General features: G+C 45.8%; 1 protein-coding gene and 1 long non-coding RNA gene across 4 annotated transcripts in view; one reads left to right on the top strand and one right to left on the bottom strand.

Moving 5' to 3' along the window:
- Positions 1-1,416: 1,416 nt before the first annotated feature.
- MAT1A (methionine adenosyltransferase 1A) overlaps positions 1,417-23,943 on the bottom strand; it is a 33,719-nt gene continuing 11,192 nt past the window's right edge. The window contains exons 2-10 of one of the 3 annotated variants that reach the window (XR_014548308.1): positions 17,972-18,049; positions 16,584-16,706; positions 12,725-12,837; positions 12,200-12,343; positions 11,506-11,724; positions 8,693-9,406; positions 8,246-8,613; positions 7,707-8,186; positions 1,417-5,710 (exon numbers count right to left, since the gene is read on the bottom strand). Coding sequence is in view for 1 of the 3 variants with exons in the window: in XM_083614830.1 (XP_083470956.1) it covers positions 5,608-5,710; positions 7,707-7,840; positions 9,224-9,406; positions 11,506-11,724; positions 12,200-12,343; positions 12,725-12,837; positions 16,584-16,706; positions 17,972-18,049 (1,097 nt within the window). In the remaining 2 variants the exon portion in view is untranslated. Of the gene's footprint in view, positions 5,711-7,706; positions 8,187-8,245; positions 9,407-11,505; positions 11,725-12,199; positions 12,344-12,724; positions 12,838-16,583; positions 16,707-17,971; positions 18,050-23,943 lie in introns of all 3 variants that reach the window. The other 2 variants (XR_014548307.1, XM_083614830.1) reach the window with 2 other exon arrangements.
- On the top strand, positions 13,623-14,414 carry LOC310763071. Its single transcript, XR_014548452.1, has 2 exons — positions 13,623-13,900; positions 14,028-14,414. It is a non-coding gene; the product is annotated as an uncharacterized lncRNA (long non-coding RNA).

The following is a 23,943-nucleotide window of genomic DNA, read 5'->3' as shown; positions in this document are numbered from 1 at the left end:
CAGTCTTCTGTGACACCCTTACAAAATGTGGCATGGATTTTCACTTCCCGGAAAATGAAACCAGGTGTTCTCCTGCAGTTAATCTTCATTCTCTTTTTTTTAATGTATTTTTATTAAAGATTTTCTTGATTTACAAAGGTATGTGCAATGTCTCTCTCTCGTATCCATTCTGACACCACATAGGATTCAAAGAGAGACATGGGACATTGTGTTGGGAGAGGCAAAACTTCATTTCCCTACTTGCAACTTCTAACCCTCTTTCTCACTGCCACCTTGTGCTTATGCATCATGTTTTTAGCTTCAATTTGGAAAACAGGTGAATGGAAAGCACCTGCTTTGCAGATTGGGTTAGCTGGCTTTAGCTTATATCTGAGAGTGGACATTAATATTGATTTTGCAGGGGTCGCTTTCACAAGATGGCTCTAGTCAGCTGCCTGTCCCCTCTTGCTATTGCAGTGTTCATATTAGCTCACATTTGACAGGAAATTACATATAAAAATGGAGAGAGAAAATGTGTACCGAGGAATATTGCATACAAAAATGTGGGGAAAATGCTGAAACGCGGACAAATTTTTGTGAGGACTTTTTTTTTTTAATGCAAACTGATGAATGATTGTGAACGGAACTTAAACAGGTAAACTGAGAAACCAAAACTTGACAGAGCATCAAATAACTGAGTGGCAGGTTCTGTGGCTGTATTTGCTCAGCCTGCACTATTTCAATGCTGAGAATGAAACATAGCGGCATAATTGATTTTATCAGCATCTGCTTGATTTAAGTTAACGGAAGCGTAAAGCACACAATCAGCCTTTTGCCTGACGTGTGGTCTGGCAAATAACAGTGTATTTAACTAGGGATATGCTCCAGAAAGACTTCAGAAAGGAAAGACTGGTGATGCAAACAAATAGGGTATACAATTTGTTTTTTAAAGAAAGCTTTGGCCACATTGCTGCTGGCGCAATGTGTTGGTCTGACAGTCGAACATCCCGCCCAAAATGCCTTTATTTACTCTGGGAGCTGCAAGGCTGGGAAGTTTCTCAAGCCTTAGGCAGATCTGAGCCACAAAACTTGATTGACAGTTGCAACTCCTTATCCAGTGCTTGCATCCTGCCTTATTCGGTTCAGGAGGAGGGAGGTTTGTGTTCCCCCGCTTGCAGGCTTCACATGGGGATCTGGTCAACCCCCATGAGAATCTGATGCTGGACTAGATGGGCCACTGGTTTGATCCAGCGGATCTCTCCTTATGTTCATTTTGACATAGCATGTGTTCCTGTTTGTTGAGCATGTCACAGGTGCCGCAATGGCATGGGGTGACTGATGTGAAAAGGAGAGGTCCTCCTGAACAGAGAAGAAAATTGAAGGGGAAATGAAGCAGACTGTGTGAATCTAAAGAAGATTAGTGAACAGAAACAGGGCTGGTGGATAAGTTTTGTATTTGGAGAAGGGAAAACAGGGAGCAATTAAGGATTAATTTTTGGAAAGTGAAATCCTTTGGAAGGGTGCAGATACAAAATGAGGGTTGAAAATATAGATTTCTGGGGTCTGGTTCGAAACTTAATGTTGTAAGACTGAATGGGATTTGGATGCTGTGGGGGGGAATTAACTAAAAGAGGAATTATGGAGGGACCTAACACCCCACCTGTTTTTTGGATCCAGTTTGTGGTCTCCAGTAAGCTGCTAATTTCTCATTTGCGAAATGGATGTTACAGTGCAGTAACAAATACTAGGGGGAAAGGGGTGGCCCGAGTTTGGGGGAGCAGGCACCACCCATCCTTTGTATTTACCTTTGGGCAAGTCATTTGTCTCTCAGAGCATTTGGTTTTCAATTGTGCTCAACCAAGTGTCTCTGCAAAGCTTCAAAGTAGGGCATGAGATCAACAGATTCCTCGTTTGTCCCCATCAACCAGCATTCAAAGATATACTGCCTTTGACCATAGGTGTTCTCTTTAGCTCTCATGGCTGGTAGCAGGGACTTCTATGAATGGAGTATGAGCAGAGTGGGTAGAAGCTTTGGGTGGGGGGAACCAAAAGAATATATGTAAAGGAATTAAGAGGACTTTTAGTTTTCTCTCCCTTTTTGAAAGGCACAAGCTCCCTCTGCAGTTTGCAAAGGGAAGTGAATATACTTTCTTAGAACAAGGTGATAATTTCTTAAACCAAGCAGTGATGTTAGCAAGATTCTGCCTAAACGTTTGCAGTGTTTATCGGTTTTTTGAGTTGGTGAGCTTTGGCAGAATCAAGATACTTCACAGTTCTGGAAAGCGGCTATTTGATATTTCCTCCTGAGTTCTTTCTCTTACCACCCCCTCCCTTGATCCCCTTGCATTCAGCACATTGCATAAAACACGGAAGAGGCATTAAGTAGAAACACTTCTGCAAATTCAACATTTGTTTTGCTTTCTCCTGAAGGACGATCCTCGTGGGTATAGGGAAGATTATATTTGGATCAGCAAGTGGCTGGAAAGGAAATATGCGGAAATGAAAGAAAAATGTGTCTTAAAAAGAGAGCCAGTGTGGTGTAGGGTTCGCGTCTCCGCTCTTCCACGTGCAGCTGCTGGGTGACCTTGGGCTAGTCACACTTCTCCGAAGTCTCTCAGCCCCACTCACCTCGCAGAGTGTTTGTTGTGGGGGAGGAAGGGAAAGGAGAATGTTAGCTGCTTTGAGACTCCTTCGGGTAGTGATAAAGCGGGATATCAAATCCAAACTCTTCTTAAATGCGTTGGCATGTATGCAAGCACTAGCCTCCTAGAATGAATCTTGAGGTCTGCAATGCAATACAAGGCCTATCTACTCAGAAGCAAACCCTGCTGAAAACAATGGTGTATACTGTGAGCAGGGTTGTAGTCCCATGAATGTTTACTAGAAAGTCCCACTGTGTTTGGGGAGGTTGCTCCCAGGTATGTGGGCTGATAGCAGCCTTAAGACTGTCTTCTAGGGAACCGGGAAATTGGCTTGTGGATGGGAAGAAGGGACTAGGGATTTGCAATGGAGTATTCCCAGTACTGAGCTAAGTGAACCAAACACCTGACTTTAATGTAAGGGCAGTTTCCTACAATTCTTTGTGGAGACATGCAATGATGGCTAAAGGGGCACAGAACCAAGGTGTGGAGAGTTGGCTGGACCCTGCCAGTACAAAACTGCTTTTGTTTGTATAATTGCCATGGCTGCTTCCTCAACTCCCACCTCAACGAAGCCTTGCTGAGGGTGCCGACAATTTTGCTTAAGAGATTGCTTGCTCCTTTGTGGTCTAAAGTACATTTCCCCCAGGAGAAGAGATCACAATGAAACCAATTTCAAACTGCAGCCTGAAGGTGTGCTTTCCTTTTTCTCTGTTGACAAGAGGGTTGCCCTGTGGGGCCCGAATAATAAGCTTTCCAAAATCTTGTTGCCAGATCTGAAAACTAAAGCTTTTCCTTCTTCTAGGAAAGAATAGTGATTTCTGCCAGTTGAGGTGTGTGGAAAATAGTGAGATGAATGGTGATAAATTTACCTCAGCGGAAAACCTCTATCTTTTCTTTAAAAGCAACGTTCTACTTAAGGCTCATTCTTCTGCTATTGCTGACAGACTAAAGAATCCGCCTTTTGCGAAACCTGCTGCCTTGTCATTTTAAGCTGCTGGTGTTTCTTAACATTGCCAATAATGAAGAGGAAACAATCCACCATTGAACTGGGTTGTTCTGCAGAATGTGATGCATCTAATATGGGTTACAATGCCATCTAGTGGGTGTCTCAACCATTGCCTCCACACTGGGGTTGCAGTTTCTCCTCAGAACTTCTCAAAACACTTTGAAAAAAATAGGATTAAGTCCGTCTGCCTGTTTCATATCCAAACTATGATAACCCAGTGCCTGCTATTGCGCTCAAATGTTCTTCAAGCCTAAATGTTCTTCAAGGGGCAGAACGCTTTAATGCATTTCATTTTGACATACAAATTGTTGCGGCTATCGCTTGGGAGAGGGAAAGTGTATATATTGGGGGGAAGAACAACTCAAATTGGATGTAAAGAGAGGCCTGTACAAAGGCACAGATAGGATATCAAGTTTTTCCAATGTTGAAAAAACAGCATTTCTAGAAAACTGTGCACATGAGGATGCGGAGATCGGGTTAAGTGCCAGCCATTAATTATTATTAAATTACAGTTATAATTAATTTTATATAGCACCATCAGTGTACATGATGCTTTACACAGTGAAATACTGAGATTAAGATCCTGAACTGCTGATGCATGAGAAGTGCCAGATCCCATTCCAGAGAGGGCTGCTGTTCTGTCAAGAATCCGGACAGAAGGCTATTCTGGTACAAGTGGGTAATGCTGAGGTGCAGGGGGAACTGCACTTTCTGAACCCCCTTATTTCAATGGCACCATGAAAGGCAAAACTATGGGCATCCAGCCTGGATGATTGGCTCTTATCAATGCTAAATTCAGCCCCACCACTTGCCCACCTACCTCACTCAATACGTAGCTTTCTAAAACCCAAAGCATTCTTATCTGTTGCACTTCCTCAACTGAGGTCCCACCCCATCTTCCATTCAGCACTAGACATTTTCCTGCCTGAAGAGGATCCCAAATCTATTCCCCTATTGGCCATACTGCCTGGCCAACAACTCCTGTCTTCATTTACACCTCTCCACACAGTGAAGGATGACACTTCCCCATCGCAACACGGGGCCGGCCCTGTTCCCTTTCCTTTTTGGTCTAGGGTACTCCCTTGCTGCTAAAGGCTTGCTTTAATCCTCATAACATCCTTCTAGCAGTTGGAGGGTTTTTGAAAAAGGCTTGCTGACCTAGTATTCCTTATTTTGGTCAGCTATCTCCCATCTGGAACTCCTTCCCGCTTGGCTTTTGCATCCCATCTTAGCCGAATGTTCCTCCCCTGACCTGCTAAAGCATTCCCTGAAATCACAGCAGCTCAGCCAATGGGGTGAGGGGTGTGGCTTGTAAGCAATAGTCTAACATTTTGTATATAAAACAGCCCTGCCTAGAATGGGCTGAGGCAACTTTACCAATATGTAAGCTCATAGATAAACAGCATTGGCCATGTACCCATCTAAAATGTTTTGTCACAAGACTGTTATAAAAGAGAAAAGAGTTTCCTTTTTTAAAAACGAAGAAGAAGAAAGAGAATAGCAGAAAGATGAAAGAAAAGCTGACAGAACCCTTTTGGGTAATATGTGTCGAATATAGGCCCCAAAATCCTCTTCCACACCAAGAGTCCAGGGAATATTTGCAGTACCAAATATTTGCAGAAAGGAAATTAGACCCCATAATTTCTAATTGTCCAGTTGTAGTAAGGAAGCTTATGGAACCTGAGGGAATCTTTTCTTCCCATTTGAACAGAAGAATGGAGAGAAGTTGGGCTGAAGGCTGGTATTCCATCGTTTTGATTGTGGGTCGAAGTCCTATGTTGCGCCTTTTCTAAGCGGAACGAAACAAAAATAGCAGCAATAGGAAACATCTTTTGTATGTGCGTGTGGTGAGATGTCAAGAGTACAAACAGCGTCGATTTCCATGAAAACAACTTTTTTCTATTTTCGAAGATGGTCAGTGGAAGCACCTTTCATAATAGAGTCCTCTCCCCTTAAGCTCAGGGGTCGGGACCGTGATCGTTAAAAGGCCAGTTTCTTAGGTACTTCCCAAGAGAATTCGCTTCTCCCAAAGTGGCCATAACAGGCGGTCCTCTGATAGATGGGCTTCTTCAAATCCAGATCCCTGGTTTATTCAAAGAGAGAAAGAAGAAGTCATTAAGTACAGCTGGATAACGGGCACGCTAATTTTCCCCGCATGGAACGGCGGCTGCCCAAAATACCAGAGACGCGTAATAGGTAATAGCAGCTGCAAAGAACAGCTGTTTTAAAAGCCTGGGATGCCTATTTAGTGAGCTACTGGCCACATATGTGTTGGGCAGAGCAGCTGCCATGGATATGGCGTAAATGTGTGTGTGCCCGTTCACACACACAGAGAGAGAGAGTTCCCCCCTTTCTCTCTGGTTACATTAGCATCTGTTTACTTTCTGTGATGTATCCTAGATACACCTAGTGTCATTCACTTCATGGCCCATTCTGGCTTTGTTGAAGGAACAGGGCCTCTTTAAAGATGGGCCGTAGGTGACAGGAGTGGGCCAGCAGCAAATCACACAAAGTAAGTTAAGTCTAGAAAAACCAGGATCTGCACAGGAGTGTCCAGGCTTAATGAGCACAGCAACTCATCTCTGGTAAATCTCGCCCCTGTGAAGCAGCTGCTGAGACTGAAGGTCCCTGCCTTCCCACACCTGCCTTACGTTCTTTCCCCCAGCAATCTGAGACTGCGTTGGCATGCCTGCCTTTGCTCCTCCCACTTCACACCCCTCCTGGTCCTGGGAGACCAGCAGGGAGGGAAGCTTGTCACAGCAGAAGGGGAAGACATCCATGCCTCTTTGCCGGCTGGACTCAGCGCAGCCCCTTGGCCTCTCTTCTTGCTTCTGGACTTCTCTCTGCCACAGACTCTCCCTGCTCACTAAGCCCTGTTACCTCTTCAGCTTCTGACACCTTCTCCTCCTCCTCCCAGTCTTCTCCCTCTGACCACCCATCACCAATCCCTGGACTCTGAGCCTTCTTCCCTTGAGGGCTCCGCAGATGGTGCCTACCTTCACTCCTCTACATCCAGCCAGTCTATGACAGTAGCCGAGTGGTAGACAACATACCTCATGTTCAATCCCCTGCATCTCCATCTAGCGATGAGAAGGACTCCTGCCTGAAGCACCTGAAAGCCCTGCCAGTCAGCAATGGCAATACTGGGATTCTCTAACATCTGAAGCCAGGTCTCCCTTCCCTAGCTGGAAGAACTGTACAACCTGCAGCAGACCTTTCAGAGAAGGAAGAGCCTAGAGCAGTGCTTCCCAAACTTGGGTGTCCAGCTGTTTTTGGACTACAACTCCCATCATCCCTAGCTAGCAGGACCAGTGGTCAGGGGTGAAGGGAACTATAGTCCAAAAACAGCTAGAGACCCAAATTTGGGAAACATGGAGCTAGAGCCTTCCCAAGCAGCAAATCTAAGGTCCCATTTACATCATACATTTAAAGCAGGTATCATACCACTTTAAACAGCCACGGCTTTCCCCCAAGGAATCTTGGGAACTGTAGTTTGTTAAGGGTGCTCTGAGTTGTAAGGAGACCCCTGTTCTCCTCCCCGATCTACATCCCATGAACCGCCCTGAGATCTTGCAATGATGTCCGTATATAAATAAAATAAAAAATTCTCAGCATGGTTAGACAGCCAAGCCCTGCTCCCAGGGAACTCTGGGAATTGTAGTGCTGCAAGTAACAACTCCCAGCATCCTTAGCGGACTACAGTTACCAAGGTGCTTTGGAGAAGCCATGACTGCTTAAAATGTTATGATACTGCCTTGAACTGCATTACTCATTTGTTGTATTGCTGCTGTTCTTTGGGTGTGCAACTCTGAGCCCATTAAGAGCAGCAGCTCAATCCTAATAAATAAGGAGAACTAGATCTCCACTGGAATGTTGCACTATCCTGGAACAGGATTTAGTTGGAAGCAACCAGAGTGGAGAAAGCTGGTACACCTGATAAAGTGCATTTGCTATTTTGCTTTCTCGGCGTTTGAAATTCAGTAGTCAATACTTCTGGTTGCTTTATATCTTCAGTGTGGCAGGGGCGCTGCAGTAAATTTGTTCCTTCGACAGGGAAAGCCCCTTGTAAAAGTGCTTACTTCACGATAGCGCCTGGCCGGAGGTCGAAATTCTGGTGTACGATGTTTAGCAGCTCTTGTTCGGGCTTTGTGGAGGTACCATACGTGAACAGCGAGATGGAGAGTGGCTCAGCCACGCCAATGGCATAGGCAACCTATGGATGAAAAAGGCCAACAATTAGACCTCTCTGTGTGTATGTGGCAACTGATTGCTGAAGCAATGGGTGAAGACTTGCTTAAAGAAATCCATTCTTGCGAAGGCACAACAACATTTGGTGGTGACAGACTTACGCATATAAAACATAAAACTCCATCAGTTGTGTAGAGCAGTGTTTTCCAGCTGTTGGGCCCCAGCTGTTGATGGACTACAACCCCCATCATCCCAGACCACCGGTCCTGCTAGCTAAGGATAATGGAAGCTGCTGTAGTAAAACAACAACAGCCGAGGAGCCATGTTTGAGAAACACTGGTGTGCAGTGCGCCTGCGTCTGGTTTTAAAAGCTGAAGCGAAGCAGGGCCTCAAGTGGTGCTGTCACAGAAGGGCTTTGGTAGAGAAATGCAGCAGGACTGCAGGACCACATTGTAGAGCAGTGAACCACACTACACATTGCCATCTGATGAGTGGATTGCCTATGAGAGCATTAAGCCCAGAGCAAGCCCACCCTAAGGGCACTGGAAGAAAGGCTACAAATCAACAGCAGAGCATCTGCTAAACAGGCAGAGGCTCCTGGGTTCAATCACCAGCAGCTCTAGGTAGGGCTGGGAAGATTCCTACCTGAAATTCCCGCAAAGTCACTGCCAATCAGTGTAGATGCTACTAAGCTAGACGGACTAATTGCATGACTTGGTGTAAAGCAACTTCCTACGTTCCATTCAGTCCAGACTCTAAATGGTGTTTCTCCAACCTGGGTCCCTGGTTATTGTTGGACTACAACTCCCATCATCCCTGAGCACCAGTCCTGCTAGCTAGGGATGATGGGAGTTGTAGTCCAGCAACAGCTGGAGACCCAAATTGAAGGGGAGCTGAACCTCGAAAATGCAGTACTGAACTTCCCTATAGAATTGTTTCAAAGACTGCTAAGATAACTGTTACATTCTCTGTCCTTAAAAGAATTCAGGTAAGAAAAGGAGTTCAGGTAAGTAGAGGGCTAGAGGGGCTACGGACCTGCCTCTGCATACAGCCGATTCTTATATAATGAACCTATCAGATACAACTGCCTCAATGATATCTTTAATATAGCAGTTCCCCACAGGAAGCCACGTATCTCAAGCAGGAAGTAGCTGTTGCAGGGCTACAACTACCCCCAGAAACAGCAGCCACACACTTTGCTTCCGCTCTCTGCCTGGTAACGTTCAGCCGTGATACGGTGCAGTTTGTACTTCAGACCCTGCAGCAGGAGGAATGGAGGAATGGAGGAGGAGGAAATGTGGGCTTGATGGCTTCAGCAGCAGGCAGCCACGAATCTGCCACAACGCTTCATTTCCGCTGACGGCTGCTAGGTGAGAAAAGGGCAGAAGAGGACAAAACCAGAACTCACCTGGACCAAGACACGGCGGCAAAGCCCAGCTTTCACCAAGGATTTGGCAACCCACCGGGCTGCGTATGCTGCTGACCGATCTACCTTTGTGTAGTCTTTGCCCGAAAAAGCCCCACCCCCATGGGCTCCCCATCCGCCGTAAGTATCCACAATGATCTTCCGTCCAGTAACTCCAGCGTCCCCCTGCAATATTGCAATGGCAAGCGTCACTTCTAAATCTTAATGAGATGGAAAAGCGGCAAATGCTACAACAACAACAACAACCTATCAAGAGGCCTCGGAAGAAAATGTCCCAGAAAACTGCCACATATTTCCTCTCTTTAGCCCTGTGTTTCTCAGCTGTTGTTGGACAACAATTCCCATCATCCCTGACCACTGGTTCTGCTAGCTAGGGATGATGGGAATTGTAGTTCAACAACAGCAGGGGAACCCAAGTTTGAGAAACACTTCGTCTTAGGACTTAAAATCCTGTCTACTACGGTGAACTATGTGTAAAGGTAAAGGGACCCGTGACCATTAGGTCCAGTCGTGACCGACTCTGGGGTTGCGGAGCTCATCTCGCTTTACTGGCCGAGGGAGTCGGCGTACGGCTTCCGGGGTCATGTGGCCAGCATGACTAAGCCGCTTCTGGCGAACCAGAGTAGTGCATGGAAACACCGTTTACCTTCCCGCTGGAGCGGTACCTATTTATCTACTTGCACTTTGACGTGCTTTCGAACTGCTAGGTTGGCAGGAGGAACTATGTGTAGCCCTAAGTAAATATACGTGAAAATAAATGGTATAAAATAATTGCAAGTTTACACTGTATATGTATCCTTAAAAGCACCCTCAGAATTCTCTGCAACACACAAGGGTCCGATGGCTGACATGCAAGTTTTTCTCAACGGCTAAGACAATGTGAAACGGTACCCTGAAATTATATATATAGATTTTATTGCATTAGCCGTGTGGCCATAGCACAACATACATAGAAATAACAGCATAACATAAAATGGGGGTGGGGAGGCAAAGGCAGACATCGTCCTGGGCAAATACCCAAAGGGGGGGGGGAAAGGAGATAACAGAAACAACAGGGGATCCAAAACACCGAATGACCGATAGTTCAAGAACAAAAAGACAAAAAACTGCCGAGGCTGGAGGAGGATCATCAAAGGGGTCCTTCAGCTCCCCGGATCCGTCCCAGCTCCACCGTCCTTGCACTACAAAGCTACCTGGAACCTCATCCGACTGTGCAGAGTATCGACTACAGCTGTGGTGCCGAAAAAGAAGCCAGTGCAGCCTTCCTCCTCATCACACTGAGCAGGAAGTTAGCTGTCATCTCGGTGATCCAACAATCAGAATCTTGCAAAAAGAGGGACACTATCCAGGGCTGGATTGGGAGATGAAGCTTGTTCATGAGAGGAGTTAAAAACCGAGATCTTTCATCTGTCCAGTTGGGACAGAAGAGCATTACATGTTCCATAGTCTCCAGGGCCGAGTCATTACAGTTGCATGTTCTGTTTGCGATGGGGACTCTGGAATAACGACCCGACAGAACTGCTGTAGGAAAACAGTTGAGACGGGCACAGGTAAAGGCCCTTCGCTTAGCCTCCGAAGAAATTGTGAAGCAGTATAGAGGGATTCCTTCAGGGGGAGGAATAGCTAGGGCTAGGCCTGAACACGGCCCTCTTGCATCGGCAGCTGTGTTAGAGAAGTCAAGTAGCTGTAACTTCTTTTTAATTGAAGGTAGGGCCGCCGGACTGATACACTCTAATTTAAGAACAGTTTTGCAATTCAGATTAGAAAGAGAGCGGAGTTTGAGGTTGATTGTAGTTTTCCAAGGGGAATTATGAATATCTCTTAGGATCAGGTTGGAAAAACCACCTCTAATTCGAGCATCCGATGCTAGTAGGTGGGAGCTATAGGAAATGGCTCGACACCATGCTCGTTTTACAATTGAGGGCTGGGCGAACTCAAGTCGTAGGGCTGCACCTGAGACGCATCTCGGGACACCGGAAAGAGATCTCAGAAACATATGAAGTGGGCGATCCAAATTACCTGATATTGCTGTAGTCCATACTTCACAGCCATACCCTGAAATTAGAAAGCTTGAAAACCACTGTGATGGAGGGAATTTTTGTTGTTGTTTTCTTTTGGGCGTGTACCTTTTGAGGGTATGCCTCCAGATCTAATTTGGGGGGGGGAGTACCAGTCATAACATAAATATGCATTTCAGGAGAACCTAAGACGAGCAATAATAGATTTCCTCATATCTACCCACATATCAGTGAACACATACTTACCTGTGGTCCTCCAATAACAAACCGGCCACTGGGCTGAAGATGGTAGACCGTATTGTCATCTAAGTATCTGGGTGGAACCACAGCCTTGATGACATGCTCCTGGAGGGCCTTGCGCATGGCGTCCAGAGAGATGCTCTCGTCGTGCTGCACTGAGATGACAATAGTATGGACACGCACTGGGATGACGACGCCATCTTTCTGGACGTACTGAACTGTGATCTGGGAGTGAAGGAAGCAATTGTGAACTGTAGGGTGGCGGCGAGAGAAAAAGCACACCCCAAAAGTGGCAAACCAACCCCAAAACAACAACTGTGCCCCCATTTGGGGCTTGGCCCAACTCTGAATGGCTTCCCTACAAAGAAAAATGGACAACTCTGCTTGCACCAAGGGGTCTCTGCCCACTGGGGGGCCACATCCTCTTCCCATGGCAGCACCCCCATAGCCCAGCCCATACCATTCAAGAGGGTCCCAAAGTCCTCCAGAGAGGCTTTTAGAGAAATCTGCTGGATAAAGGAGGGAACTTCATTCCATTTACAGATCTCGCGTTCCTCCAACCCATGGTTCTCACAGAACAGCAAGAATCACTTCCAAAAACATAACATGCACAGGCCTCCCGATGCCAAAGAATGGTCAAATGGATAGGCCCTAGTTATGAGCAGAAGAGAAATAATCTGGGCTAAACCCACAAAAGTACCTGGGTTTTGGAGTCCGGCCTAAGCCAAGGGAGGACCCCGTTGCGCCTCAGCTCGGCCATTTTGGCATTCAGTTTGTGAGCAAGCATGATGGTCAGGGGCATACATTCTTCTGTTTCGTCGGTGGCATAGCCAAACATCAGGCCCTGCAGTGGGAAAGGAGCCATTATTTTCCATCAGCAAAAAGAAGACAACAACAAGGACTACTTTTCATGTATTAACATCTTTAGAATTCGCTTCACAAGATTCTTTCTCCCTTTTCATTCTAGAATCAGCTTCCTCTTTCCTCCTTGATACAGCTCCTCCCTTTAGTGTTTCATTTTTATAAATGCTATTTTGTATTCCCTCAAGTGGTAGGGAGTCCTGAGGAAGCATTTTACATGTTCTCTTTCATAATCCTGGTGACTGAATCCTGAAATGCAAGGTGCAAATCAACCCCCAGCTGCTTACTGGCACTTTTCACCAAGATGAATGCTTCTGGCGGATATAAAGATGGAAATTTTTTTAAATGTTCTCGCAATGATTACCTGGTCCCCAGCGCCAACCTCTTCTTCTGACCTGTGCAGATGCACGCCCTGGGCAATATCGGGCGACTGTTGCTCCAATGCAACAAGAACGTTACAAGTCTTGTAGTCAAAGCCTGCGGAAGAGAAATGGAAGCCGTGAATTGCCTTTCTTTTCCATCCTTCAAAGCCATGTCCCACAAGACCGCTGGAAATGTTTTTACTAGGTTGCAAACATCCTTCCCCAGCAGGGCTGACAGGTTCTAGTTCTACAGAGGGTGTGGCCTTCCAGGAAGGGAAGACTAAAGAATTCTCAGAAAGAGCAGTGTTAAAAATGGTGGTATTTCATTCCATTTTTTTTTTAAAAAAATGTTTTTATTGGTTTTACAAATACAAAGTACAAAGAATAAGAAAAAATATCTCCAAATCTCAGGACTTCCCTCATCCCCTTCATGGGGTCTTGTTTTAAATATCTGCACTACTGCATATTCATCCCTAATCCAATTTTTATATTGAACCATATTATCCATGGTAATTTTTACACTACAAGTGAAATCAAAACCCTGCTTTTGTTTCCATCTGCTTACAGTGGTCTCCTAAATAACTTATAAGGGATGCAGGTGGCGCTGTGGTCTAAACCACAGAGCTTAGGGCTTGCTGATCAGAAGGTTGGCAGTTCGAATCCCCACGACGGAGTGAGCTCCCGTTGTTTGGTACCTGCTCCTGCCCACCTAGCAGTTCAAAAGCACATCAAGTGCAAGTAGATAAATAGGTACCGCTCTGGTGGGAAGGCAAACGGCATTTCCATGTGCTGCTCTGGTTTGCCAGAAATGGCTTAGTCATGCTGGCCACATGACCCGGAAGCTGCCTGTGGACAAACACCGGCTCCCTCGGCCTATAGAGCCAGATGAGTGTGCAACCCCAGAGTTGTCCGTGACTGGACTTAACTGTCAGGGATCCTTTACCTTTACCTTTAAGTAACTTATACATTTCCCTCATTCTTTTATAAAGTTTGAATCCTCTTGGTTTCTGAGTTTTCCAGTCAGTTTTGTCATCTCGGCATAGTCCATCAGCTAGGTTTGCCAAACGCAGAGAGGCTGTTTAATAGGTTCGCTAATTGGGGGATTACCTAGCCAAGGAGAATCATCAAAGTCCCATGCCTTGAGATCTCTAAGACTGAGCTGGATCAAAAACATCAGAGTCATTTTATGTAGTCCTGCAGACAGCATATACTGGAGACTAGGGTCTGAGGAAAGAGGTGAGGGAAGACAGCAGAGAGAGTTCTGGTCCTCTCACCGGGACAGCCAATTTGCTGTAAAAGATTTAGGCCCCCAAGGTCCGCTTTACTTGTGGGTGGGGCAGAAATATGATGCCCCCGCCACATCTCATTTAGCTCTTGCAGAGCACATTGAGGCCAAATCTCTGCTACAAATTTCATGGGACCTCCACGATTGCTCTCCTGGCTTTAAACAAAAAGCAAAAGAACCACAGCCCAAAATTCAGCCTTGGGGAACTGCCAACTCATTAAGAGCAGCAGAAGTTGTGGCAGTGGTACTTAACAGCGACCAGTGTAGGATGCTGTCTTATACTAAGTCAAATCGTTGGTCCTGTCTAGCTCAGTACTGAACTGAGTAGCAGCAACATCACAGGGCGGCTTCTTCTCCCCATCTCATCAGCTCAAAACTAAACAGCAGCCTTCTTTGGATATCAGTTTTTTTAAAAAAAAAACTTGGGAAATCAATCACAAATCCCCTGGATAAGAGATAATTTCATCCTTAAGGAGCAAGTTCTACTACATGAGAGCAGCCATGCAGATTGCAGAAACCCTTTTCGTATATTAAAATGTTGGATGTTTTTATCATTAAAGTGACCTGCAGCGCTGTTAAAAACTCTGAAGCTTGCTTTCCCTTCATTAGTGGGACCAAAGAGAGCAGCGTTTCAAAAATGATACCAATGGGTGCGGCAAGGATATTTTACGAAGTACAAAAGGGTAGCCCCCTCCCCAATTTGTTCTGAAACTCCAGCCAGGGAACAAACGCTCAAGTTTCCCTTTTTCTTAGCTGCTTTCTCATCAGCCATCCCCCTACAAGGTATAATTTTTCCTCTTAGAATAAATGTTCTTTTACTAAGCACAGGGCTACTAAGGTTTAATGTGTGCCCATGCATTCTTTTCCAGGAATGAGAAACTGACCGTCTCCGTTCCTGGCATGTAGAACGGCAGCAGAGCCGTCCATGAGTAAGCAACCCAGCGTGCCAGATGAGCTGACAGGCCTGGGTTCTTCAGTCAAGAGAAGATCTGGCTGCAACACGTCTCCTTTGGACACTTGAAACTCAACCGTGTCCCCAGCCACACTACTGCACCCCTTCGTGGGGCAGAGAGATGCCCCGGGCAGCTGCTTGGGGAATGGAGCCTTTCCAAGGCAGCTGATTGGCTGCATCTGTGGGGAATGTTCACAAGTAGATCTTCTGCCTGGGAGGCCCATCATTCCCCGCACACCCTGTAAGGGATACTGCTGCCGATTTGTACATTGCAGCCAACATCCCAGGGAAGCAAGCTCTTCCTTCATCACAGAACTGAAGAGTTAGAAGAGTCATTTAGTCCAGCCCCCTGCAATGCAGGGCATCTTTTGTCCAATGTGGGATTCAAACCCACGACCCTGAAATTAAGAGTCTCATCCTCTACCAACTGAGCCATCCCAGCCAGTGTGGTTTAGTGGTTAGAGTGTTGGACTGATATCTGGGAGACCCGGGTTCAAATTCCCACAACTCCAAATCTCGCTGGGTGACCTTAGGTCAGTCGCTGCCTCTCGGCTTAATCTACTTCACAAGGTTGTTGTGGGGATTAAAGGAAGAGAGGGAGAATTTGTATGCCACCTTGCAGTATTTCATCCTTCCCACTTCAATTTCAGTGGGAGTCTCATTTGTTTCCTTAAGAAGCTACTCTCTCGCATGTGACCAAAGAACCAAACTGACCATATAAAACAGAGGTGCTAGTGGTTTAAATGAATTACTACAATAAATAATTTCTGGGTATGAACCCTACCAGCTCAATCCAGGGTAATGACTAGTTCGAACATACCCCCATGCTCAAAAACAAACAAACAGAGGTCTACATTTTTTGGCTTAAGGAAGTCTACTTTCCTGTAGGTGCCTGTGTATTCTGGGCTTTGCTGCTCTATTGGTGACCTGTTCATTTCAGATTTACATTGTCTCGTCTTTGATTTGTTTGCATGCGTTAAATGACTGCAATGCATTCTGATGCACTGGGAACAAGCCACGGGCAAAACGACATGCAATGTTAAATGTGTGGTTGGCACCAAAAATGCCAACTGTGCATTTATTTCTCCCCCTCCCCTCCATAATAACTTTTAAGTGTCCACACTTTGCACATGGAACTCACCTCCAAGTGAACTATGGCAATCCTCCACATCAGCTATAGTTAAGCAACAGGTAAAAATTGAGAATAATATTACCAGCTGCCACCAGCTAGCACACCTCCTGATGAATTGCACCGCATGAGTTGATGTAAAAATATAATCTTGGCCTCAGTAAAAAGTCTTAAAGCCTGTTTAAGGCCTGATAACTTTGTGGGCTCAAGAAGTCAAGAATGCCATGAATAGCAGGAATGCTACAAAGTGGCCCAGTGCAAAGGACACCCACGACTTCAACCCTGAGATAACCTTTAACCTCCCAGTAAATAGTTTTTCCTGTTCCTTATTAAAGGAGCTGGGAACTTGTCTCCTGGTGGCAGCTAAGCAATCCACAGCACCAATTGCATCAGGCTCTTCCTTGTCCTGGGTAAGAAGGCAAGCAGAGAGGGGCTAGTTCTACAGCTTTTTGGCTGAGCAGTGACCCAGCATCATTCCATTGTTTTATCACCAACCTTTAGCTGAATCATCATAGCCTATGTTCATAATTGTGTCTCGGACGATCTGCTGGTAATCCACCACCGCTCTGGATGTGATCTCCCCGCAGAGCAGCACCATCCCTGTTTTGCACACACTCTCTATGGGGGAAGGAAAAACAAGTGGGAAACTCTGTTAGGTTGGATCGAATATTCATTTACAGTAAGCATGTTATTTGCTCTTGGGTACCTATCACTATATAGCATGTATACAGTGGTACCTTGGTTCTCGAACACCTTGCAACTCGAAAATTTTGGCTCCCAAACGCCGCAAACCCAGAAGTGAGTGTTCCTGTCTGCGAACATTTTTGGGAAGCTAAACGTCCAACGCAGCTTCTGATTGAGGGCAGGAAGCTCCTGCAGCCAATCAAAAGCCGCACCTTGGTTTTCGAACGTTTTCAGAAGTCGAATGGACTTCTAGAACGGATTCCGTTCGAGAACCAAGGTACAACTGTATACACACTGAGAATAACTCGCTTCCCATTTTGCGCCTGATCATCATACTACAGTGACTTGCCCCTCTCATGAGATTGTTCCAGGGACCGAAGGCAGATAGGAATACAGTGGTACCTCGGTTTTCGAGCATCTCAGAAGCCAAACATTTTGGTTTTTGGACGCTGAAAACCTGGAAGTAAGTGCTTCCGTTTTCAAACGCGCCTTGGAAGTCGAACAGCTTCCGCTGTGTGTTTTTCAATTTTCTCCATTGACTTTGCCAACCGCCCTTTGCGCCTCGGTTGTCAAACATTTCGGAACTCGAACGGTCTTCCGGAATGGATTGCGTTAAACAACCAAGGTACCACTGTACAACTCATTCAATAGTAATTAGACCAGTATCACCCAGCAAAAAACAAAGCAACAGATATGCTCCCCAAACTTTCTATCTACCCAAGGGGGTAGACAAAGCCTCTCAAGTGAGAACCTCATTGTTCATCATTCAGCCTTTATTGGCATAATTTAAACAACAAAAACCAAAGTGAGAACTTAAAAGTCATAGGGGTAGAAATGAAAGCAAAATTGGGTGTGAGGAACCTCATTTTCTGGCCCCACCCCAAAATGATTTCTTTGTAGAGATCTACTTTTATATGCATGGTTGCCAGTTCCTGGGTTCCATCTTTGTCACACTCTGGCATGACCAAGGAATGGAATGCAGGGTATGGATTTTGCAGGCATCCCTTGAGTTCTGTTGCGAGAACAGCGAGACAGATACAATCTGGGAAACAGTTTGGAGGGGCAACGCAAAACCTCCCCCCTGCTTTTGACACTTCTGCTAGTGGTCCTTGCAATATATGGGTTCTCCACGCCACCTATCACAATTATTTTTGGCTGGTAATTGCAGAGCAGCCATCATTTCAGACACGGTCTCTTACCACAAGCAACCTTGGCGTTCGGATCTTGCCTCAGGTGGGCATCGAGCACGGCATCACTGATCTGGTCACATATCTTATCTGAAAGAGATCAGTTGGGCAACTGAGAGAAGAAACCAGAAACATGCACTGCTTTTGACACATGGGATTGACAAGTGGAAAGTTTCGTTTAGATACTCTGCATTTTATGGCTCTATCATATGCATGCTGCCTGCCCCCACCTAAGAAAAATTCAACAAATTGAATCCATTAAAAAGCCACACTGTGTGCTACAATTTGCCCCCCAAAAGCTACTAATCATATGCCTGTTACAGAGCATACAGAGATAGTGAACAACCCAATTCTCATTTTGCATCTTTTCATAATATTGGGACGAGCTACCCTGCCCATGAGATTGTCCCAGCTCTAAGGCTTTGAAGGAGCAAAGACAGATCGGAGTAGAATTCAGTTCCACCGGTGACCAGACCAGCGTGGCTGAGACAAAAATGAAACAAGATACAGAGGGAATATGCCTGCAAAGATCAGATACTGCAAAGCCACAGCTGCCGGCAGAGCAAGTCTCAAATGAATTCCACCACCACTATCCCAGATTGAGATCCTCTAGTCCTCCCAATTCACAGTGGGAAGTCATCTGAAGTATGCAGGGGAAGACAGTGGCGTAGCGTGGGGGGTGCAGGGGGGGCGGGCCGCACCGGGCGCAACATCTGGGGTTAGGGCAAATCCATGGGTTAGGGGGCGCAAATCCACGGGTTAGGGGGCGCAAATCCACGGGTTAGGGGGCGCAAATTACTTGCCTTGCCCCGGGTGCTGACAACCCACGCTACGCCACTGGGGGAAGAGTAAAGTGAGCAGGGATGGGAAACCTCTGGCCTTCCAGGTGTTGCTGGACTCGATCTCTCTGACCGTGGGGTCATGTTGCCTGGGGCTGGTGGCAGTTGGAGTCCAATAACATTTGTCTTGCAGCTGGGCTACATGCAGCTTTTAAGGCTTAAACAACGCCAGTCTTTAGACTCTGAGAAGGGCCCATAGATTAGCGGTGGAGCGCATACGAACGGTCCCATGCTCAATCTCCAGGGAGGCCTAGGAAGGACCTCTGTCTGATTCTCTGGAGAGCCTCTGCCAGTGGTCTGGCTTGGTATAAAGCAAGACCTTCACACATATAAGACTTTAAAGTTTCTTAAAACAACTGCTAGTCACAAAGGCTCAAGAAGTGCCCCATCTTTCCCAGTAATGCTATATAATGAATTGAAAAGGATGTTTAAACTAACATTTATAATTAAAAACACACACACAAAAACACAAAAAAAAACCCAGAAGCCTTTTTCTTGGAGGGGGGGTGGAATTACAGGGATAGAACTTTGTAAACTGTATAGAAACTTATTCATGTATGCTACAGCAGCAAGAATGTTACTTGCCCCAAAGTGGAAAGAAGCAGAAGTCCAAGCAAAGGAAGAATGGATAAAAAGCTTATGGAATATGCAGAAATGGTGAAAGTTACCGGAAGAATAAGAAACCAAGATAACAAACTTTTTATAAAAGTACAGAAATGGTTGTTGACCTTGCCAACAAAGGTCCGTATAGTAAAAGCCATGGTTTTCCCAGTAGTGATGTATGGAAGTGAGAGCTGGACCATAAAGAAGGCTGATCGCCAAAGAATTGATGCTTTTGAATTATGGTGCTGGAGGAGACTCTTGAGAGTCCCATGGACTGCAAGAAGAACAAACCTATCCAATCTTAAGGAAATCAGCCCTGAGTGCTCACTGGAAGGACAGATCGTGAAGCTGAGGCTCCAATACTTTGGCCACCTCATGAGAAGAGAAGACTCCCTGGAAAAGACCCTGATGTTGGGAAAGATGGAGGGCACAAGGAGAAGGGGACGACAGAGGACGAGATGGTTGGACACTGTTCTCAAAGCTACAAACATGAGTCTGACCAAACTGCGGGAAGTAGTGGAAGACAGGAGTGCCTGGCGTGCTCTGGTCCATGGGGTCACGAAGAGTCGGACAAGACTAAACAACAACAATGGAAATGGTTTATGGAATATTTGCAGAAAAAATGTAAACAGGTAAGAACATTGGCAAGATTATTGTAATAACCTGCAGTTTTATATCTTTAAAGTAGATGAATAAATTAGCAATTAAGTTAATCTGGAAATGCAGAAGATATTAAAAATAAATTTAAGGAACCGCAGAAAGATGGGGAAAGGAAGTCAAGCTTTGAAATGTAAAAATGATTGTAAAATTAGTGAAATGTATGAATATGAAAAGCATAGATAAAAAAAAAGAGAGAGAAGTGCCTCCTCTTTCTGCTCTGTCGCCAACCTGGGACACCAGATATTCATCAACATATTGTAGATGGTGTTACTTGAGAGGGTTGGCCAATATTAACTGACTAGCAACTTCTCAGAATCCTGACTTCATAGCTGGAAACAGGGAACACTTACTGCATGACACCCCAGCTTGGATCACAGTACCAACATGCTGCTTGCTACCGGACTGATTAATTCCAAACATGACAATCTCTGATTTAACTTGGGGTAACACAATGCTTCTTTAATATTTTTATTATCATTGTTAATTAATTAAATTTTTATACTGTCATTCATCTGAGGATCACAGGGTAGTTTACAATATAAAAACACAAGAATACAGTGGTACCTCGGTTTACAAACTTAATCCGTTCCTGAAGTCAGTTCTTATACCGAATCCATTCTTAAACTGAGGCGCACTTTCCCTAACGAGGCCTCCTGCCGCCAGTGCCCTTCCACCGTTTGGTTTCTGTTTGTAGACTGAGGTAAAGTTCGCAAACCTGGACAGTACTTCCGGTTTTGTGGAGTTTGTAAACCGAATAGTTCGTAAACAGGACTGTTCGTAAACCAAGGTACCACTGTACATACTATTGTAACAAACAAAAACCATTCTCCTTGCACACACAGTTTAAAAGGCCATAAGCTAAAGGTAAAGGGACCCCTGACCGTTAAGTCCAGTCATGAACGACTCTGGGGTTGTGCGCTCATCTCGCTCTATATGCTGAGGGAGCCGGCGTTTTTCCACAGACAGCTTCCAGGTCATGTGGCCAGCATGACTAAGCCACTTCTGGCGAACCAGAGCAGTGCATGGAAACGCCATTTACCTTCCCACCGGAGCGGTACCTATTTATCTACTTGCACTTTGACGTGCTTTCGAACTGCTAGATGGGCAGGAGCAGGGACCAAACAATGGGAGTTCACCCCGTTGTGGGGATTCGAACCTCCAACCTTCCGATCAGCAAGCCCTAGGCTCTGTGGTTTACACCACAGGCGCCACCCGCATCCCTTCCTTAAAAGGCCATAGATTGTTCAATAAGGCAAAGGCCTAGGAAAAGAGGAATGTTTTTGCCTGGCACCAAAAGATATGTAATGAAGGTGCCAGGTGAGCCTCTCAGGGGAGAGCATTCCAGAAGTGAGGAGCCGCCGCAGAAAAGGCCCGTTCTCGTGTAGGCGCCCTCCAGACCTCTCATGGAGAAGGCACATGAAGAAGGGCCTCAGGGTCCGGGTTGGAAGCGGTGACATGATCTACAACAGGCACATCCAACTCCCAAGATTGCGATCTACTCACAGTATTAAAAAAACTGGCAGTGATTTACCCATTGTCATTGGAGGATGGACCAGAGTTGTTGAGGCTTTTTTAGGGAGCCAGTGTTGTTGAGTTTTTTGGGGCGGGGATAGAGATCACTCAGGGTCCAAGGATCAACGAGGAACACCCCACAATCGACCAGTGGGTCGCAATCAACCTGTTGGACATGCCTACAAAATCAACAGACCTGCTAAGGGGACCAGAAAGGAAGCTAGCTAGAAGGTAGGATGTAAACTTCCACTGGAGAAGAAGCTCTAGACTTGCCGAGGGGGGGGGGACAGAAGCGGAATTTGATATTTTGATAACAGCAAATCTATGTGCATCAGAAAAAAGCCAGATTGGATCATGTTGAAAAAGAGACACTCAGCAGTGTGTGGGCAAGCAGGCTGGCAGGCAAGCTGGCAGAGGGGTAAGTACAAGGATTCTCTGCCCCATCAGTGGCATCAAAGTCCTTGGTGGTGTTGGTGGTGCAGCTAAAACTCTTTGCGTGTGTTTCTCGGATCACTTCTGTACACAAAGACAAAGGCTGTGATCTTAACCCTGCTTATCTGGGAGGAAGCCCCGGTGAATTCAACAGGAGTTGTTTCTGAGCAGACGTGGTTTAGGACTGCACTTTACATAGCCTTTCAGACATTTTGTGCCCATGTCTGGTTAACATCAGTGTGGCGAGGACGCTTTTGTAATGCACGTGAGCCTTCTGGCCGGTCCAGCTAGTACTTTTTGCTGTTCAGGTATGCATGGTGAAGTTCCCCTCCTGGTATGTGCCGGCCATGCTCCAATATCTAAGGAAAAGGCCCTACTGGCAGTGTATTTCCTTAACCAAAGTATGTGCCATGGCGACTTGAGGTGGGGCTTTCTCAATCATGGCTCCCTCCTGTTGGATATATGCTTATTGATGCTTGTTGACATCATTTTTCATCACCTATGGAAAAAACATCTGTTCCATTCAGCGCATGAGGGTAAACAAACACTGTGTATTGTTTTGGGATTATACACCGTGCATATTATGATTGTGGTTATTTTGTAGTTTTATTGCCGAAGTTTTTACTTTGTATTATTATCAGTTGTCCCGTTCCCTGATAACTTTTGTTGAGGGACAGTTAATAAGAATTAAAAATAAGAGTAATATTAATGTGAAGTGTTCAAAGCAAGCGCTGCTTACAGCTTGAACCCTTAGATGTTTCCCGCAACGGTAAATCTGAAATACTTCTCCTTCCCCCTTTTCATGCCAGTATCCTGACTGTCCTCACCCCAAATAGTGGGGGACAACCCTATTTTAACCTAAAATCCCTACAAGTAGATTAGGGAGAAAGTGACGTACGTAGCAGAGGGCACCCAGTGTGCTTTGTGGCGAAAGACCAAAGCACTTGGGATCCGAGAGAACTGTGATTAGACCTTCAGCCCTTTTACTTCCCTTTTAAAACTTCTTGAATTCAGCAATGGACGGCTGACTAGGATAGGGTATATGGGGAAAGGAGTAAATTCCTTTCCCGGTTAAAAATCACTCCCTCTACAAGATGCTAGACTATATCCACATCCTCCTTCAATTTGCCAGCAGCTGCTTTTAATGTTAATTTTAAAAAGCCCAATTTGGCTCTGAACTCTGCTTTCCTCGGCCCGAGTTCAACTAGGGTAGTCAGCTTACAAACTGGCCCTGTCAACTTTGCCTTTAACAGCAATGAGATCTGCATCAGCTAAAGAGGTGATCATGTTCAGCTCCATGCCATGAAGAAGTCCATGTGTGGGTTATGCCTAAGCTCTGCTAAAGGCACAGGAACAAACCAAGCTGGCTTTGCAGTTGTTCTTCCTGGCCAGTTGGCAACCTTACGTCTATGTGAGCTTCCATCACATTGGCCCATTTAATCTAGAAGCGATCTGAGTGATGATTGCATCAGGCTTTATTTGGATGGACATGAACGCTCGGCCTTTCAGCTTCTAAACAGGTCCATGGCGATAATGAACTTCCCAAAGCCATGTACCACTTCCTCACAGCATTAATGATTAACCAGTGTTTGTACGGTAGGCAGGGATTCTGGAATGGCTGCCAAGTGGGGTGGGGGAAGAGGAGGAGGGGTTAGAGGCTAACCTCTGATTGGCTGGGAGGGCAAGCCACCCCATCTCAAGGGATGGCCAAAAGAAACCAAACAAAACACAAAAAACCCAGCTGATATCACCAAGGCTAATTGATAATAGACAGGGAGGGGTGCAATTTCAGGACCCTGCAGTGCCATACTAGCTGTGTCTTGGGAACAGAGTTTAGGTGTGGAGAGAGACGGTGATCAATAGCATGGAGAGGGGGAGACTGAGTTGAGGTTGAGAGAACTTTTAGTTTCTCTGCTATTCTGTAATACTTAAGAACTG

This window comes from Podarcis filfolensis (assembly GCF_964270895.1).
Source record: "Podarcis filfolensis genome assembly, chromosome: 5".
Taxonomy (NCBI): Eukaryota; Metazoa; Chordata; class Lepidosauria; order Squamata; family Lacertidae; genus Podarcis; species Podarcis filfolensis.
This window is presented reverse-complemented; position numbering and strand designations above follow the sequence as displayed.